Source organism: Heteronotia binoei, chromosome 4, assembly GCF_032191835.1.
Source record: "Heteronotia binoei isolate CCM8104 ecotype False Entrance Well chromosome 4, APGP_CSIRO_Hbin_v1, whole genome shotgun sequence".
In the NCBI taxonomy this organism is placed as follows: domain Eukaryota; kingdom Metazoa; phylum Chordata; class Lepidosauria; order Squamata; family Gekkonidae; genus Heteronotia; species Heteronotia binoei.
In genome coordinates this window covers 136,807,290-136,827,674 of record NC_083226.1, presented here as the reverse complement: position 1 = coordinate 136,827,674, position 20,385 = coordinate 136,807,290, and the positions used below count along the sequence as shown (strand labels likewise).

General features: G+C 39.3%; 1 protein-coding gene across 2 annotated transcripts in view; it reads right to left on the bottom strand.

The window, feature by feature from the left end:
* The window catches only part of IQGAP2 (IQ motif containing GTPase activating protein 2), a 250,661-nt gene that overhangs the window by 25,525 nt on the left and 204,751 nt on the right, over window positions 1–20,385 (bottom strand). For both annotated transcript variants that reach the window (XM_060235836.1, XM_060235837.1), the window contains 8 exons: window positions 19,535–19,698; window positions 18,809–19,033; window positions 17,290–17,430; window positions 16,850–16,934; window positions 12,629–12,861; window positions 7,905–8,037; window positions 2,393–2,495; window positions 1,398–1,539 (listed from right to left, as the gene is read on the bottom strand). In XM_060235836.1, coding sequence (XP_060091819.1) covers window positions 1,398–1,539; window positions 2,393–2,495; window positions 7,905–8,037; window positions 12,629–12,861; window positions 16,850–16,934; window positions 17,290–17,430; window positions 18,809–19,033; window positions 19,535–19,698 — 1,226 coding nt within the window. The remainder of the gene's footprint in view (window positions 1–1,397; window positions 1,540–2,392; window positions 2,496–7,904; window positions 8,038–12,628; window positions 12,862–16,849; window positions 16,935–17,289; window positions 17,431–18,808; window positions 19,034–19,534; window positions 19,699–20,385) is intronic.

Sequence of the window (20,385 nt, the reverse complement as noted above, 5' to 3'; positions counted from 1 at the left end):
TTTTAATTTCTGAGCTGAGCATCTGTCTCCAATTAAGAAATATTGTGAGAATTGACCATAGATGCTACATGTAAAAAACTTTTAGTATGGAAATTATTTTTGGATTAAATTTCCACTGCAATTTGGAAGAAAATATTTTCTTTGGGACAAGTGAGGAATCAGGTATGCTGTTGTGATGTATATTTCATCCTTAAAAAGTATCCCACTTGTTGCAACAAAGAAGTTAAAAAAATCTCCTTAGTCACTCCTGATTCTGGTTCTTGCCTATTGCTGCAGCAACCTATGATGCTGAAGCCATCCTCAAGACAGATGTTTCATGTTCTGTTGTTTCCTCTGCCATAACTACAGTATTTACTCAAAAGGAAGAAGACCCTGAATGTAAGATCCCCCTCATTTTATACATTTTTTTTCTTATTCTACATACTTGTATGCAAACATATGACCACTACCCCCTCTTTTTTCTTGATGGCACACCTGAAAAACAAAAACGAGTCTTCCTTTTGGATATATACAACATTTTCACATGCTGTTGTTGCTCTTAGGCTATAATCCTATGCATGCTTATTGGACAGGAAGTACCACTGAACCAATCAAACTTTTTACACCTCTTCACAAACAAGCACCAGACAGATAGGTAGGATCACAATTTACATCCATGTTGCAAATGTTTGGCATATTATTGAATAGACAAAGAAGTGGGATTCCCAGGAACTTTGATAAGCAGGCCATACTTGCTAGATATAGTCTCTGTTGTAGCAGCAGCTTCATGACAGTAATGTGATATATGAAGACTGAGTTGCCTGGCAGTTGTAGTGCTGCCATCCTCTCCCTGACCTTAACTCCCCTTTTCAGTTGCTGGAATCCATGATTATCTGGCTGACATTTATCAGGGACCAGCTGTATATCAAATTTGATTGGTAACTTCTCACTACTACTCCCCTTCATGTCTTTTATCATATTTCTTCTTAGCAAGGATATTCATGTTTGCAATTTTATCATTGCATGTTTCATTATTTTTATCTAAATTGATTTAGACTACTTGGGATGTTTTCTCATGGACTAAATTCTAGAAGACTACTAATTCTTCATAGTTACCACTGCATGAACTACACAGTGTTTGAAATCTAGTTAAGAATGTGTATCCTGTCATTATATTGTCTTCCAGTTACCAACAAAACCCACCCAATAGTTCTTTCAAAGTGAAAATACTGTTGCAAATACACACAAAACTATATAAAGCCAATGGCTAAGTACAAAATATCTTCTTAAACAGATTTCCGGAGATGTAGCGCCTAAATGTACTAAAACAACCAGCAGACTAATCACAGAAGTAGTTAAATTAGTAAATGTTAGCCTATTTGAATTTTGATAGGACTGTTTCATAAAAATGTACCTACTTCATCATCAGGCCTTTGATGTCCTGTTCTTCACCTTCCCGTAAGTCATATTTCCTGGTCAGCGAAAGAGAAATTTCTGTCTTTACCAGCTGACTTAATGTGTTCTCTTTGTTAGGGTCATTGGGATCAACAGCTCCTTCCCCTACAAAAGGGGAAAAGAACAGTGTTAAAACTGTTAATCTTCATATCTGCAGGGCTTTTTTGCAGACAAAGCCCAGCGGGAATTAATTTGTGTATCAGGCCACACCCCATGATGTCACCATTGTTTCACACAGGGATTTTTGATAGAAAAAGCCCAGCAGGGACTCATTTTCATGTTAGACCACACACCCTGACAACAAGCCAGCCTGTTCCTGTGAGTTCCTGCTCAATAAAAGCCCTGTGTATCTGTAAAATATATCAGAAAAGAACATAAACAAGAGTTGGATCCAAAATCTTCTAATCTTCAGGAGCAAAATTTCAAGGGAGGGGGTTCAGTGCATTGCAGGTTGTGTGTGTGTGTGCAGGAAAGTCCCATCTGGATAGCCTGCTCTACTCCCAGTAACTTAGATCCAACCCAATGTCTTTTCCCATGGGCGGTATATATTCAGCACATTAAAACAACAGCAAAAGATCAAAGTTCTGTAGCAAAGTCACGCAGATCTATCAGCCCTTTATGTAGGCTTGCCCACAGCTCCACAATTTGTGCTTCTGCTGCTTCTGCTAATCATGGGGAGTGACAAGGACTTGCAGGGCACTTGAGTGCCATCCCAACTACAAGAAATCGTCACCTATTCTTTTTGCCTTTTACGAGTTTACCCATACTGCAAACATACTTTAACTAAATGACTATAGCAATAAAAGTTGGAAAGTAACGTAAAAAATACTACACTCTGTATTTTTGGTACAAAGACAGGGAACTGTGGAATGCACACTTCTTGACGCTATTTATTTTATACCTAGGTAAAAGTTAGGACAACTTGATATTCCAAATATATGTTGTTTTAGGAGCTTACCAAGGAAAGTCTCCACATCAGGAACTTCACCCAGCCCTGTAAGAAGTTCACTTAAGATGTCATTTGGATCAGGAGCAATGGCATCCTGGTGCTCCAGCAATAACTGTAAGAGATAGTTTCAACAAACACTTAAAAAATCAGATAATTTCCAGCTGCAAGGATCTACTCACAAACACATCATCAAAGAATTGTAAAACACACTAAAATAAGGATTGCAGGCAGTGTCATGGGGTGATTTATTATTTATTAGTTGTTGGAAGAATGCAAACTAAAGCAGGGAAGAAATGTTAAAATCTGCAATCTGCTCACAATTTTATAACCATGATTATAAAGCAGTGTTATAGCTACACCAGTATTAGTTCTCTCTTAGGGGAAAATCTCACTTGCAAAAGTCTTACTTAAAAAAAAACAAGCAAAAATGCCCAGCTGTTGTCAGTGCCTGTCCCTGCCTAATCAAGGAATCATCATCAAAGAGAACTGTCAAAAGGCATTTTTATAAAAGCTTTCAAAATCCAGTTTCAAGAACAGTGATATAGTGAATTACATCCATTTACAAAAGAACTTTGACACAAAAATAATGTAAATTATGTTTTAAAACAAGCTCCTTGCATCTACTTTGCAGGACATTTGAAAAGAGGGAATTATCTTAATGCTTGAGTGCAAAAGCTCCCCCACCAACATTCTGTTTCACCAAAAAGAGTTGCTAATGGATTCTATATTTGGTCTTTGGGAGGCTACCACGTTTTTCATTCCAAAAGCTATCGTATTGTCTACAAAAAATGTGACAAATTCAAGTCAGCCTCTTGAGATTCTGCAAGCCTGTAAACTAACAGTTGCAGTTATTTCAGATATTTCAACTTTCCTTCCACAGACCAAGTGATAAGCCTTCTAAACTCAGAAATACATTCACAGTAGTCAAGGACAGTCGAGCTTGAATTTTCTGCTGTAAGGAGAGGCAGAACAATGATTTAGTAACATCAAGAAGAGGCTCTGTTAACTTGCCTGTTATTGATTGGGCTTTTCTACAGTTAACAACTTACAGTAGTATTGTCACAGGAAATACAGATCCTTTAATTGACACAATTGAATCTGCAGCAGGGTATTGCTACCAATAAATGGTTTAGCAAGGGAATAAAAGAAGATGGCTTGGAAATATATGTTAATTCCCAGGCAAGTGTAAAGAGCTGCAGATTTCCTGGAATTATTTTTCCAATTCCTAGACCAGGAAGCTGTGCTGGTCTGAAAGAAAGAGACAAACAAGCTGTGCAACAGCTTATCGTGATTATCAAAAGTACAAAAGGCAGCATGGAAGCTTTGCAGCTCTTCAGAAATCTTTATCAGGGTGGTTGTTAGGAAAACGAAGTGATGGGAAGTGTGCTTGCACATGAAAGCTTATTCTCAAAATAAAACTTTGTTGATCTTAAAAGTGCCAGTGGACTCGAACTTTCTTCTGCTGCTTCAGACTAACACAGCTACCCATTTGAATCTATCTTGATGGGAAGAAAAATGGTTTTAGGCTTGACTACATCATTTGTAAAACGTGCTGCAGACTTAAAACATTTAGCGTACAAGTAGTAGAAGTGGTGTTCATGTAGCAGTAGTCAGAGACAGTTGCAGGAGACATTTTAGTCTAAACACAGAAGTTGAAATCAAAGAACTTCAAGCAGCAAACAAGTTTTCCTCCTACAGAGCAAATGTGCAGCTGTCCCAGGTGGCATGGCTGGGTAAGAAGAGTGTTGTGCACAGTGGAGGCTCAGTGGAGGTTCAAATGTTTCTGCACAGAGGAGAGATGCACTATGCTCCAGTGCATATTCTGAGCCTGATGACGGATAGGATCCAATTTCTTCCAGGCCACTGCAGAATTGCACACTATGGAACATTATTCTACGGGAAAGAAGACTAAGGTCCTATAATTATGCAAGATACCAAGGAGTAGAAGGTTCTCATAGGTTATTTACCACCTTCCTTGGTGCATTTATTTTTTTGCAAGTTTATGGGTGGTAGAAATGCAAGTTTCTTGGCAACTACGAGCTCCCAGAATTTAGTCTCAGCAACCAATGCAATGATCACTTGACCAGGTTTTAGTTCTGAATCTGTAAAGCAAACCACATCTGCAGCAAAAGAGTATGGAGAAGGAGTCTTGCATGCAGAAAACTGTAACTGTTTAGCGTTGCCTATCAATATATACAGTCAAAGGCTGGATTTATTTTTCTGGAGGGATATACTTGCAGCAGTTTTAGAAGGCATCCATACATTGTGCTTTTCTGCATTCTCATTTTCCTTGCTTGTATAGTTCCTGTTTCTTTGGGTATTTTCAAGTTCAGCACTTGTTTTGCTCCCTCTTGTGGTCAATTCAATATTACAGCTGCTTATGTCTTAAATATCTCCCTGCAGATTTAAACTGCAGGTTTTTATAGCGGACCTAACCCAATGTAGTATCAAACTGATCACTAGAGTGAGCAAAACACATGTGGAAGAGAATTCCGCCCCCCCCCCCAAGAAACAGAAACTTACAAGCAAGAAAAATGAGAATCCAGAAAACTCCACTGTTGAAGGAAATTGAAGGAACAGACCATGTACTTTTATCCTGTAGATTCTACTGTGATTTACGTGTTTCTTATTTGGACCCTATATTGAAATCCCTGGAGGATAAATCTGATGTAAGTAAGATAGTGAACTTACTAGCCTCAAATAAGGCTGAAACCATGGAAGTGGTAGCAAACTTCCTTCACTGTGCTTACAGGAGAAGTCTGTTTAGAATGTTAAATTAACCAACGCGCCCCCCCCCCCCCCCACTTCTTTGATTTGCTACTGTTGTTATGCCAGAAAAGGTTCTGTGAATGTGAAAACCCCACTGACCACTGCAAATGGTAATAACATAGTAGTAACATTAATGTTTACAGAAAAACACTAAGAATGCTGTCCTCTGCTTAAAAAGTCTTAGGTACATGAAGCTGGAGCATACCCAGAACATTCAGCCCTTTAAAAATACATGTATGACAATCTTTGTGTATGACAATCTTTGTGTGGAATGATAGATACAGAGAGGTTATGAAAATGTGAGAACCTGTTAAAATGTGTGAAAAGCACTTTCTTTCAAATACATACATTATGTTATTGGATGTGATGGTTGAATCAGATCAAAATTCTTATAAGAGGGTGAAAAAACCTAGATAATGGCATGGATAATACTTAGTGGAGATATGCATTTACTTATGGAACTACCTTTATGATTTGTTTTTCCTTTAGAGAAAAAAATGATTTATAGGTGGAATTTAACTTTTTTAAGGTTGGCAAAGATCTATACTACTGTGAGTAGTAAGTGCTGTTTGTTTTTTTTTAGTAGATAAGGATGACTTCTTTCACATATAGTGCCTCCAGTTACTGGTAGGAAGTGATGAGGGTTATTATCAGCTGGGTTGTGAAATTCTCTACATATCAGAGACATCAGTGCTAAATTATGTACCCAACATCCCAAGATACCTTCAAATGGAAGCTTTACATATTATTACTGTTGCCAGATTGGTCTTTGCAAGGAAATGGAAGCAAAAAAAGCCCAAGATTCTAGATTAGATGTTGAAAGTAAAAGAGATCTATATCTTGATGAAATTAATGGTTTACCAGAAAAGGTATCCGGATTGAATTAATTATAGACAAGGATGGAACTGGCCAATAGAATAGTTAGAAGCAGGATGGGTCACTGTTTATATACTTAATTTTTATCAGTTGTACAGTATGTAATGGATAAATCCTTTGATAATGTACTTATGTGGTATGTTTTTGTTCCTATTCTGTCTTGTTTTGTCATAGTGTAATTTTAATTTTAAAGAATTAAAAATGTGTATGAATTAAGTAAATAGCCTCTTAGTCCAAAAATATAAACATATTTGAGGATCTGTTACTTCAAGGAACTTTTACAGGTCAGCTTTTCAATCCAAAGGTAGTAATCAATTGAGGTAAGTTATCCATGAAAACCACATTGGGTACTTGCCAGGGGATTATGTTCAAGTAACCAGATTATACAAAAGATGTTTTTCACAGAGAAAATGCAGCAGGTCAATGAAATAGTTCAGAATGCCAAGTTATTGGATCGCAATGAGGCTTCAAAACAGGCATAGTACTGGCAATGCACTACAAATCTGGAAATACATGCTTCTCCCAGACCTGTTTAAATAGAACCATCAGCAATTCTAGCACTTGTCTGAGCTGCTACAAGTTTTCATAATGGATGTTATTAGGTCCAACAGCTTTGTATTAGTTACTCCAACAATGGAAAATGATGATCTATTTATTTTGTCTGCCAGAGTTGAAGATGTTTCTAGATTATGACAATAACTACAACATCAGATGATTCTATGCAATCAAAAACAACAATAGTTTCTCTGCATACACACAGCAGGATATGCTGTTGAAGCAACTTTCTGTTTAACAGATTTTTCTTACTTCTGTGAAACCTTAAGATGGTTTTGCAACTGAAGAAGAGATTACTAAATGCATGATTATATATAATAGGAGTGGCCAACAGTAGCTCTCCACATGGCCAATGGCTGGGGCTGATGGGAGTTTTAGGTAAAAAACATCTGGACAGCTATTGTTGGCCACCCCTGATATATAAGAATGAAAAACAGCTGTACAGGAAGCTATAACTTTGACATTGCTTAACTTTAAAAGAATTTTACTTGACAACCTAACATATTGCATATGGTAAAACATCAGCTCCATAGTCTTCCAAAAGCCAATTATGCTGAAGCTGCCATTTAATTATACAATTATGCTGAAGCTGCCATTTAGTTGGTTTATATGATTAATCCACAATGTACAGATATAAAAATAGAATACTGCCTATACATCTGCATTGTATATATACAAATATGTACACTATTATTTGGTTCCCTTAAATAAAACAGGACATCATAAAGTTCCTGAGGAAAATGATTCTAGGAGTTACATTGTGCAGCTGCTTTGAAAGGACCACATGGTTATGAAGCCCAGGTTTAAGAAGTGCTATCCTGAAATTTATCTGTTCCTGATCCAACACAAACAATTTGCCGGGAATGAGTATTACTCTAAATCATTGGTTGTTTATGATGCAATAGCAGTTTTAAAACTCAGCTAGAGGATGTCATGTTATTTTTTCCAAAGGAAATGTCACTTTTTAGAAAGGCAATGGGAAGCATTGTACACTCAAATTCTGGACTCTTGTAATACATTTTAAAGACCTCAAAACTAGGGGAAAGTTGTCTGGATATCTAAACACTTTATCTTCTGTACTACTCAGTCTGCTATACCTATTTTCCTTTATAACACTTTATTTAGCCAGTCTTAAAAACAGCTGGAGCGATAGAGCAAACAAACTCACCAATGGACAACTGATTTAATTTCTAAAGAGGACTTATTTCCAAATAGATTTTGCAATAGATATTTTACATATATTCTTCCCAAGAGCAATTCCTTCCAAATTAAAAAAAAAATTGGATCAGGAATTGACAGAAACTAGGCTTTGTGCACTTACTGAATGAGTGTTGATAATTTCTTCAATAGAGATATATATAACTGGCTTGCTGAGTGTCACCATGTCAGAGTATTCATCAATATTGAATTTTTCTTCAGGTTCAGGGACGATACACGCTGCTTGAAAAAAATTCCTAAAGGGAAAGAAAAATCAAAGAAACACTATTGTCCCAAGGGCAAACAAACAACACAGTTCCCCTAACCAACATCCAGGTTATTACAGTTAGTAAATAATTTCCCCCAGGTTTCTACATGTGGCACATTTGTAGCATCATCATCCCAAAGCCTGCAGTGGGATTGAGCTATACAGCATTGCATTGCTCCCATGCAAGCACTTACTTAGAGGGTACCCCATAAGGATCTTCATCTGTCAACCCTATGTACAAGCTTGTGAACTAGATACAATAGCCACAGGTGCTGAAGCGTTTACATAGCCTACTTCTGGATGTTCTGTCCAAGAAGTGTACAATCCATATATTATCCTGAAAAAAGGTCACCCTTAGAGGAACTAGTGTCTCGATCACCTTTGACATTCATATTTGCTCTGCAACTGCTGACATTTAAACTGAAATTCAACACCACAATACACATACTAAGTTTAAATAAATTATACAGGCAGAGTATATTATTTCCATTTATTGCAGTTAAATATAAGGAAAACTGACTTATGTTAAGTATGTTTTAATAACTTCAGTGTGATTACACAAGAAAAGCCCTGATAGATCAGACCAGTGGACCATCTAGTCCAGCATATTGTCTCACGCAATGGTCAACCAACAGAAGGCCAATATTATTATTAAGTATACATGAGTATACATGTGCACATTGACAAGCATATCTGAAATATGGAAAAGGGCTGTAAAACTGGCCAATTATCCTTAGCAGGGGCATTTTACTGTGCTAGGTGAGTGTGGTGAAAGAGGAAAAGGATTGTTAACAAGCAGAAGTGTGGCCATGCTGCATGTCACAAGCTTGTGGCCTTTCTAGGTCACTGATGACCTGCCCAGTCACTCAACACATCAATGGCTGGCAGAGTCAGATGGATCCTGTGATGTAGTACAATTAATACAATGGATCAGAACAGGAATTGTCTTCAGATCAATTTAGGTACCATTTAGAGAAACTGGTCACAAGCTGCCACACTTGGCCCTTCCTGACTAGCCAAAGACAACTGATAGCATAGAGGAAGTAGACAGAAAGAGGTAAGCAGTGAGGCAGCGATTTTCACTTCCCACATTGCTGATTAACTAGAAGGAGGAATCACTTGGAGTATATTAATTATGAAAGAATTCAGGTTTTCACGGCTGGTAACATCATTGGGGTTTGTAGAATCTTTCGGGATCAAGTGCCGTGTTCTACTGGAGAAAGTTTTCCTTCCAGACGTTTCGTTCTCAGCTGCGGAGAACATCCTCAGTGGCGTTGCAGCCGGAGCAGGCGCTCAGACCTTCTTGGCTGCTGTGCATTGAGTGGGGCCAGGGCTGCTGGAGGGCTGCTATTTGTAGGCTGGAGGGGGTGTGATGAAAGGGCAATTGTTTTGTGGATGTGCCCATTGTTTGGTGGGGCTTCCTGGAAGGGTAGTGATAAGGAAACTGGCTGTTGAATGTGACCATTGTTCTGTGTTAATTGCTGGGAAGGTTGGAAGGGGTTTGAACATAAGGAAGATGGTTGTTGACTGTGCTGATTGTTCTGTGGAATTTGCTGGTTGTTCTGAGACTTTCTGCAATTTATAGTCTGTAGGGTGTTTTGCAGAGCTGGGTACCAAGATTGGTGGATGAAAATGCCTTCTTCCTTTCTGTTAAAATTGTGCTGGTGTTTGTAAATCTCAATAGCTTCTCTGTTCAGGCAAGTATGATAATGTGAGACCGTAGAAAGGACTTCAGTTCTTTCAAAGTGGATGACGTGGTCTCCTTCTTGAAGTGCATGTTCAGCTACAGCTGATTTTTCTGGCTGAAACAAGCGACAGTGTCTTTTGTGTTCGGTGAGACGGGTGTTGATACTGCGTTGGGTAGTGCCAATGTAGACTGCACCACAGGAGCAGGGTATTTTGTAGACTCCAGGGGTTGAAAGTGGATCTCTCATATCTTTGGCCGATCGCAGCATGTGGCGGATCTGTTGTGTGGGCTTGAAGACTGTGTCAACATTATGGCGTTTGAGAATTTTGCCAATGCGGTCGGTGACAGATTTTATGTAGGGCAGGAAGGCTGTACCCACATTTGTGTGTGGCTCAGGATTTGGTGTGGATGTTATTCAAAGCAGCCTCTCCATGACTCCAGATGGCAAAAACATCATCCACATATCGGAGCCAGCAACGTGGTTTTAGGAGGGCAGATCTTAGTGCTGTATCTTCGAAGGTTTCCATGTAAAAGTTAGCGATGACAGGGCTAAGGGGGCTTCCCATGGCAACTCCATCGATCTGTTCATAAAAGTTATTGTTCCATTGGAAGTAGGTAGTGGTGAGCACATGGTGGAATAGGGCAGTGATGTCATCAGGAAAGATGCGTTGTAGTTGAACAAGGGTTTCTTTGACGGGAACCATGGTGAACAACGAGACGACATCGAAGCTTACTAAAAGATCGCTTGATTGGAGTTTTAGGGGTTTCCAAAAAATGTGATGAGTCCCTAATGTAAGAGGTGGTGTTGCCCACACGGGGTTGAAGAAGGCCGGTCAAGTGTTTGGCTATGGCGTAGGTAGGTGAGCCGATGGCGTTGACTATCGGTTGAAGAGGAACATTGGGTTTCTGGAGTCATGGAGAGGCTGCTTTGAATAACTTTCTCCTTCATCTGAATTCAGTCCATCCTCGTATCCAGTTCACCGTGGAGAAAGAAAACAACGGTCAACTTGCCTTTCTTGACGTTCTCATTACCAGGAAAGATGACGGAAAACTTGGCCACAGTGTATTTAGGAAACCCACACACACCGATCGCTATCTAAATAAGAATTCCAATCATCATCCTCGCCAAAAACGTACAGTTGTAAAAACCCTCTTTCACCGTGCATCACGCATCTGTGAACCAAGCCAACTCCAACAGGAACTACACCACCTCAAACGGTCACTGCAGGCCAATGGATACTCCCAACAAGAAATTAGTAGAGCCCTCCATCCCAGGAGACCATCCACACCAAATCCTGAGCCACACACAAATGTGGGTACAGCCTTCCTGCCCTACATAAAATCTGTCACCGACCGCATTGGCAAAATTCTCAAACGCCATAATGTTGACACAGTCTTCAAGCCCACACAACAGATCCGCCACATGCTGCGATCGGCCAAAGATATGAGAGACCCACTTTCAACCCCTGGAGTCTACAAAATACCCTGCTCCTGTGGTGCAGTCTACATTGGCACTACCCAACGCAGTATCAACACCCGTCTCACCGAACACAAGAGACACTGCCGCTTGTTTCAGCCAGAAAAATCAGCTGTAGCTGAACATGCACTCCAAGAAGGAGACCACGTCATCCACTTTGAAAGAACTGAAGTCCTTTCTACGGTCTCACATTATCATACTTGCCTGAACAGAGAAGCTATTGAGATTTACAAACACCAGCACAATTTTAACAGAAAGGAAGAAGGCATTTTCATCCACCAATCTTGGTACCCAGCTCTGCAAAACACCCTACAGACTATAAATTGCAGAAAGTCTCAGAGCAACCAGCAAATTCCACAGAACAATCAGCACAGTCAACAACCATCTTCCTTATCTTCAAACCCCTTCCAACCTTCCCAGCAATTAACACAGAACAATGGTCACATTCAACAGCCAGTTTCCTTATCACTACCCTTCCAGGAAGCCCCACCAAACAATGGGCACATCCACAAAACAATTGCCCTTTCATCACACCCCCTCCAGCCTACAAATAGCAGCCCTCCAGCAGCCCTGGCCCCACTCAATGCACAGCAGCCAAGAAGGTCTGAGCGCCTGCTCCGGCTGCAACGCCACTGAGGATGTTCTCCGCAGCTGAGAACGAAACGTCTGGAAGGAAAACTTTCTCCAGTAGAACACGGCACTTGATCCCGAAAGATTCTACAAACCCTAATATATTAATTATGTTTTAGTAACTGCAGCACAACTGGTATTAAATAAACTAAAAATATAGAAGTGCACAATGACAAACTCTCGCAAATTGGTCAAAGAGCCTGTAATGTGTTTACTCATCATGTACAATTTCAAGCAAGAACACTGAAATATTTGGCCCTTGTAATACCTGCACAACAAACTAAGTGGCTACCAACTGACCTAATATTCCACTAATGCTATTTTCAAATGGCACTGGTTACATTCAGAAATAGAGAGTGTTATTGGCAAAGAGCACATTTCCCCCAAAATATGTCAACAAAAATCTTTTCCTGCCATTGTCTAAAGAAAAGACAGAGAAAACAGTATCACTCAGCTAGGAAGGAGTTTTGTATATCTTCCTGGCTGGGAAATACTTTTCTTATAAACACACAGTGTGATGTTTATGGCTGAAGAAGCATAACCATTGTTATAACACTCACCAGGATGGGATGGTTTATTTTTAAAATATTAGAGTGAATGAACAAACATGTCTAGCTGGAATAGAGATTTTTTTTTTTTTAAAAAAAATACATTCCTATAACTGAAGCCAATTCGAGTTAAGTAATCTTCAGGAAGTAATCCTGAAAAGAGCCACCATCCACCTACAAAAGTACCATCATCCATTTGACACATAATTTACCCGTTTGTTTCTGCACTAGTACAGACCTGAATTTCTCATACGTCTGAGAGAGGTAACTGTTCATGGACGAGAGATGTGCATTTTCTCCTTCAAAAAGATTGTTTGAGGCAGCATGCTGAAGAACTTTGGCCACACAACCTAAATTCCTCCTCTGATCAGGGTGAATCTGGCCTCCGGCTGTCATGTCAATGATATCAAAACCATCAGGGGCAACAATGGCTGGGTTCATGTACCGATAGTAGAGGAGATTCCCAACAATCTATAGGAAAAGGATTATTTTCAGATTTTCCTCCTCTTTACAGTCCCACTAAACTAGCAATATTTCAATGAAAGATGCATTATTACAGAAACACACATTTCCTCAGGTGCAAGGAAGGTGGTGAGTTTCATCTATTCCAAGGCAGACCGAAACAAACCCCAAAATACTACACCTGGGAGACAAGGGCCTCCAAAAACAGCTTGGAGGAATTGGAGTTACACTGCGGGAGGGGTTTTTGGAGAAAATCACCCCCTATCTTTCCACCCATGGAAACTAGGTGGAATTCAAGTCAAAAACTAGTAAAAATTGTACTGGATCAAGCATAGGAAGTGTATATCTTATAACTTTCCTGAAACAGCATTTTAAGCAGCAATTCATTCCCAGGAATTTTCTCTAAACAGTTCAGTTTGAAACGCCGACCATTTAGACCAGGGTTTCCCAAACTTTTCCCCTCCGTGGCCCGGTTCTCTCCCCATGGTCTGGGTGGAGGATGATCAGTGAGTGCTACAGACACTGCACACTGGCCAGGAGCTTTCCCCACCCTCTCTGATGTTTCCAAACATCAGAGAGGGACGAGGGAGGGTTTCTGGCCAGCGACAGTGTCTGTAGTGCTCTCTGAGTGCTACAGGCGGCGGCACCTTGGGGGGCAGGGGTTGGAGCGCGGCATGCAGTGCCGAAGATAAATAGAGAGGGGAGGGGGCTGTTGGGCTGCCCCTGGTGACCCAGTATTGAGGCTTCTATGGCCCGGTACTGGGTCACGACCCTGCAAATGCTGATTTAGACAATACTCACTAATGTTCCTATATTTAACAAAAATCTCTAGAAACATAATGCAGAACAAACATATACTGGTTCCATTCAGACATCCAAAGCTGAATTATGTTCTGTGTTCAATTCTAATCAATTGCACTCTGTGATCCTGGCCCTCCCTAAGCAAACTCCAATTCACTATGATGTCCAAATGCAAATGTTCTCCATGAATTAAGAGTGTATTTACTCCACAAATCTCAGTTGAATCCCACTTTAGAATTCTAGTTTGTGTGAATGAATCAAGCTCCTATTCCATGAGATCTCTGTTTGGAAATGAATGAGTGAAATGGGAATTTTAAGTCAAGTAACGAGAACTGAAGGAAGAGGGAGGTGGGAGGAATGAGGGTATACAAGAGTACAGCAACACTGCGTTGGGGTTTCATAAGAGTTTAACTGAACCGTCTCATGATATTGGAATGCGGTCATTGTGTCCCTATTGGAAACTACATATTTGCATTTACATTGAGAGAGATTGTAAGCAAAGTGGGCTCATGTTACAACCCCTCATTCTCAAATATCCATATTTTATTAGTAAACTGAATGTAAAAAAAATTATAACCAATTGAATATTTCAGGCTGGTTTGATTTTGAAGATGGCAATAAGAATGAGACTGAACAACTTCAACAGACTGATAATTCAAATATATCTTCTTTAAGACAAATGGAATCACAAAGCAATCTTATATTTGTCTAAAAGTTTCCTTCCTTTTAAACGAGGCCCTGAGTTCTTTTTCAGGGAATGCCCTTCAATCCTTGTAACATGCGCAGTCTTAATATTTTGTAGAAAAAAAACAGTACTTAGTGTAAAATTTGTAATGCTGAACTTTTAGTTTTGTCCCAGAACTTTTATTACATTTCAGTTTGAAAGTATTGCAGTACTCCCTCAGTAAAAGTACGTAGAACAGTCTCTTTATTGATTTAAAAAAATCTGATGTTCCTCAAAATCTAGAACACAACTCTCAACAAAATAGCATCCACACTATAAAGTTCAGCTTTTAATGGTGGTGGGAATCCATGCTTGAAAGTGTGGTTAAGCGGCAGCACCAGCTATGGTTTCTCTTTATGTCAATGAGACCTGTGCTTCTAAGCTGTTGTTCTCCCCCCTCCCATCCTCCTCTTACTTGTTCAAAGTCAATGAATGACTTCTGGAGTTACTTCTGAACTGCCAAAGTGTGGCTTGTGATTCTGTTCCAAATAAGCATCTGCAAGCAATGTCTACATGAACACCAGGCAGAATGTGGCCCATGTCATTATGTCTGATCCATTCTAATCTGACATTTAATTGTCTAGTAACTTGCATGGATAATAAAGTAGTAATCTGATACTGGAGTTCCCAATTTATTTATTTATTTATTATTATTAGTTTATTTATATTCTGCCATTTGGGGGCTCAGAGCAGAGGTTGCACTGACTAGCAAGTATGTAGTAAACTGTCCAAAGGCAACGTTTCCCCTATTTATTATGAGGAAAACCAGGAAAAATTAATATACTAAAACACAGATTAGGTAACTATAGCAATTAATAAATGTTTGTTGGCATATTTTAAGATAAAAAATAAGTAACATTCTATGAGAGCAGCATCCAGCTTGAATTATTCTGAAGTTAGAAAGGTAAAAGGTAGTCCCCTGTGCAAGCATCTATCGTTTTCAACTCTGGGGTGACGTTGCTTTCACAATGTTTTCACGGCAGATTTTTTATGGAGTGGTTTGCCATTGCCTTCCCCAATCATCTACATTTTCCCCCCAGCAAGCTGGGTACTCATTTTACCAACCTCGGAAAGATGGAAGGCTGAGTCAACCTTGAGCCAGCTACCTAAACCCAGCTTCTGCCAGGATCGAACTCAGGTCGTGAGCAGAGGGCTCTGTCTGCAGTACTGCAGCTTTACCACTCTGTGCCACTGGGCAGAAGTTACTAAATGTAAAACAAATCCAGCAGTAAAGATCTACACATAAGAACCATGCTGGTCTTCCCTACTAGTCACAGCAATGGCCTCTGCATAGAAGAATAAAGGGTATATGAGCACAGAGCTCTTGTGTTCTATGCACACAGCTAAGCAGATGGGCAAAGTGTATTGCTTAAGAATGACTGAGGGGGGGATGATTGAGTCCACATGCTCCCTTCCACTTCACCCCTCTCTCAGTAAGATAATGAGCCCTGTCAATGAGTGCACTGACTATACTACCTGACTGGCGGGGAAAAGGATTAACATAGCAGCTCATAATAGGAGAACTGGGGCCAGTGTCATCTTGAAAAGTTTTATAAAATCCTAATCAATACATACATAGTCATCTTTACTGCCAACGTATCTTTTGCTCTGCAAAAGCTAACATCAGCAGCTCTGGGGAAGACGGAGAGATTTAAACCCAGAAAATGGCATGAGAGGAAAGGGATAAATGATCTTTTCCTTCAGCAAAATGCCCTTGATCAAATTAGCAGTCACAAATGACTGCTCTGAAGTGGCTGTATAAAGCGTGGGAAATCTCATCACAGATCTCATGTGCCACATCTAGTTTGGCCCCTTGGAGACTGCACATCTGCCAACCAGATATGATCATTTGCAGAATGAATATATTCCAAGAAGATTATGTATCTCCCAAATACAGATTGGACAAAATGTCACATTCTCACACTATATATACACACAAGAATAACAAAAACAAAGTTTGTTCTTAATGTTATTATGACAGTAGACAGTAGAATTTAACAAAGCATTCTAGTGGAACCAGAATTAAAACAAAACAAACTTCTGCATCTATGAGGACTGTGTTGAGTTAGCAGCTTGCAGAAACAGCCATTAGATTTCTGGAACAATTACATAGTTCCTTTGTACTTATGCTACCTCTAGCACAGGAGCAGTCATGACGCTCCTTAACCATAGTTATGCTGCTCACAGATGAAGGGATGTGGATAAAGGTTCCTTGCATTTTGGGGTCTGGAGGAACAGAAGTAAAAAAGGAACACACCCAGGGAGAATGCTACAAACTTTTTTAGAGCCTAAAACTGAATACTTTCTGAAAAAGGATCCCCTAAAAGCATATCTCCAAGTCTCTACATGACAAATCCTTGAGCACTTTCTTCCTGTCCCTCTTGAAGTATCTTGGTCCCCAATGCAAAGAACTTTCCCTCTCAGCATAAAAATGAACGAGCAAGAGGCTAACAAATCACCCTTGCAATCTACCTTTAATAGCTCATCTTCTGTTGCATCTGGGAATTTTTCATGCAGCGAGTTCTTCAGAACTTTGGCTATATACCTCATTCCATAACTATATGTAAAACACATGAAAAAGGAAAATAATGGGTGAAAACAACTTATTCAAGTCAACAAAAAAGAAAAAAGAGAGAGCACGCGCGGGCACTATATATTGCTTTTTTAGAATCAACTAAACAAAACATGACAACACGAAAAAAAAGAAAAATATATAATATGTGCTTGGATGTAAACTACGGTATTTGGTTTTGGTGATACAGAGAGAACACTCCCCTCTGCTGGCGAACTGTCCTTATAAATCAAAGCATACCATAGTTAAGGTTGTTTTTTTAAATGAGTGAGATATTTTGCTTTTAAAAGAATTGTTTTGCATAAAAAGTTCCAAAGTTTCCTTTAGTCTCTATACTTACGGCATTAAGTTCAGAGAAGAAAATATGGATGCAAGAACTTTATCGGTTACTGCTCTAAGGCTCTGAATAGAGGACTCCAGTCGATTCGCTACTTCAGGATGCGTCAGCGCTTGTTCTGTTGTCACGTCATAAGGTAACTTGCTAGAAAAAGAAACAAATAAAAAGTAAAAAGATCCACACTTTTAATAAGACATAACAGAAGGTTCAATGTCTCTGCTTAAGAACAGTTCAGATAAAATAATTTCTTGTATTTATTAAGAACAACACCCAAAAGGCAGAAAAATGTTTTCATGTATTTTAAGCAGGGGTTTCCTCTGTCACCTTTTGCTGCAACATCAGCCACTTGAATACTTGCTCTCAAGGGCCAAATCACATTTCAAACAAAAACATGGAAGGCACTTCCCCTTAGCTATGCAATCACTCCAGTGACATCTGTATCCAGAACCACAAGATGGGCCAACAACATAATTCTGAGCCAATAGAAAATGCCCAACACGTACAGTACACAACATTTCAGAGATGTGCCTAACCAACTTAAACATTAAAAGACTAAGATATAAACCTACACATGTGGCAAGAAGGAATCAAACAGTTGATTCTGCCATACTTTACCAGAACAGGAAATAATCTTCCATACTTCTAAAGGAAAATATGAATGGGTTCCAAAATCAGATCAACTTCCAAAAAATCATTTGATACAGCACAAATACCAGGAACTAGCACCATGGAGAAAGTATGGGATACTGTCAGACCCAGAGTCAAGGAAAAGACAGTTGAAGTTCAAGATCTTTATTCCAGCTTCATGGGCATACACACGCATTGTTAGAACTGACCTCTCTGTCAGTTCCCCCAACTTATAAACCTTTGCCCTGACCGTTATAATTCAAGCCAAAACACGCCAAGCAAAAGTGGGGGTTTTGCACGGGGTTTTTGCTAAGCCCTCATCACTGCAGGTGGCCACTATCAGTTCATGGTTCCCAACTCCTTCAGTTCTTTGACCTTGGTTACCTAGCAACTAGCCAATTCCCAGACATGCCATCCTCCCTTCAGATAAGCAACAAGATACAGTTATATCAAAGGCATAGCAAGCACAGCAAAGCATTGAAGCACAGCACATCATTGTACAATTGAATACACATGACAAGAGGAACAAGATGGAGTGACTCTTGACAGATACAACCGTGGTGATATCTACAATCTAGCCAAAGTATGTTTACAGTAAATTTTTTCTCAGATGTATATTGATGACATGCCAGCATAGTTTTGATTACATGAGGCTTTTTCATTAAAGCAACATACCTACAAATGTCACCAATCAGAATGCAATGGAATTTTACAACTGCTAATGAACCTGTGCCTTTAAAAAGAAGTCAGTATCCCATGGGAGAGTATCAGCCAAGTCCAGTAAGATGACACATATTTCACATTTTTGTATGGGTAAGATTTATCTAAAGATAATGACATTCTTTCAGAAGGAACTTCAAGAATACTGAAAATTAAGCCTAGTTGTTGTACTTACCTGGCTTCTCCAGTTTGCATTTCTAATTGGTTTACCCATGCTTTGTACACTTCCACAGGACTTGTGCTGATGACTAAGGATTTATCATCCATGATCTCTTTCACCACTGGTGCCAATAGATGTCGCAGAGTGTTCTGTCCTCTAGCACTTCTATTAAAGCTCACAACCATCTTGATGACTGTAGGATTCCCTGTGACGATATCCTGAATCTGGTCTACTTTGGAACTGCAGTAGAGAAGATCATTACTTGTATTCTAATGGAAAACACTGCTTTTAAATATCATAAGACAAGTAATGTTGTTTTAGCTGGGTTTGTTAATTAATTAGAAACCTGTTTCTCCTTTTATTTGCAATTAACTCTTTTTAAAGTGACTTACCAGTACTATTCTGCTTAACAGAAAGTAGACTGAAATATAAGATTTGTTGAATGGAAATGCAGAATTATGGCTTGGGAAAAAATCATTCAATTTAGTTTTTCAAATATTAGCCAGATTGAAAACACTTGGTTGGATCAGAAAGTGCCCTCCTGTAAACAACAGGAGCTTTTAAACAAAGGGTTATAAGCACCTTTACTACTTTACATCACATGACTAGTAATTAGGGTGCAATAGTCTTACTTTGTCTACCTGCTTTAAAAACCCAGAATAGCCATAAAAAAGTGAAAAACCTGGCAATTTTGTTTGAGCAGATGGAACACTAAAAATATGGGTCATTTAATATACACACTTTATTTCTTCTTCCAAAGCAGTTTTGAAGAGCTTCAGTAGCAAATATTCCTCTCGCTGATTAGATGCATAGTTGTACAATGTGAAGATAACTGTATCCATAAACTTGGTGGATTTATTCTGGGGCATCTGGAAGATCAGCTTTGCCAGGTAAGTTGGGTTAGTCTATGCAAAGAATATAAGAATGATAGTGAACAATAAAAATGTTCAAGTTTTGCACTTCTTATTTAATCAGCATCAAGAAACCTGAATAATTTGCAATGCACTTCCAATTCAAGCTTCTTTATGATTGAAAACTTGCTTAAAGAATGACTGTAGGTACCAGAGAAAAGAACAGGTACTAAAGCACTGAGAATCAGCACTGTGTTACAGACAAAGCAGAACTCTATGGTTTCTTTCCTCAGTTATGTCTAAATTAGTAAGACAGGATGCAATTCATGAACAGATGTCAAGATTTCCTTGGAAGACACTGGGCTGTATTGTTAAAGCACAGAAGGTGCTTTAATATAATATGCCAATCTTCCCCTTGTTCCTTGCACCCAAGCAAGTCTTCCTAACACCGGGAAAGTTAATTCCCATGGTCATGTGTCCCACTTGGATTAAAAGCCATGCATGGGGACTGCAATGAGGAGAAGGAAGAGAGTAAAACAGCCCTTTCCACTTCCTTCCATCCACAGAACAAAATTGATGGAAGAAAGAAGAAAGGACAATTTCCCCTTCTTTTTCTGGCTCCCTGATCATTGTAGGTATTAAGTCCACATGGGTCCCACAACACTGATATTCAACTTTTCTGGGATTTGAAAACACTACTGGGGACATGGACCAGGAGATCCATGGATCCAACCTAAAGTG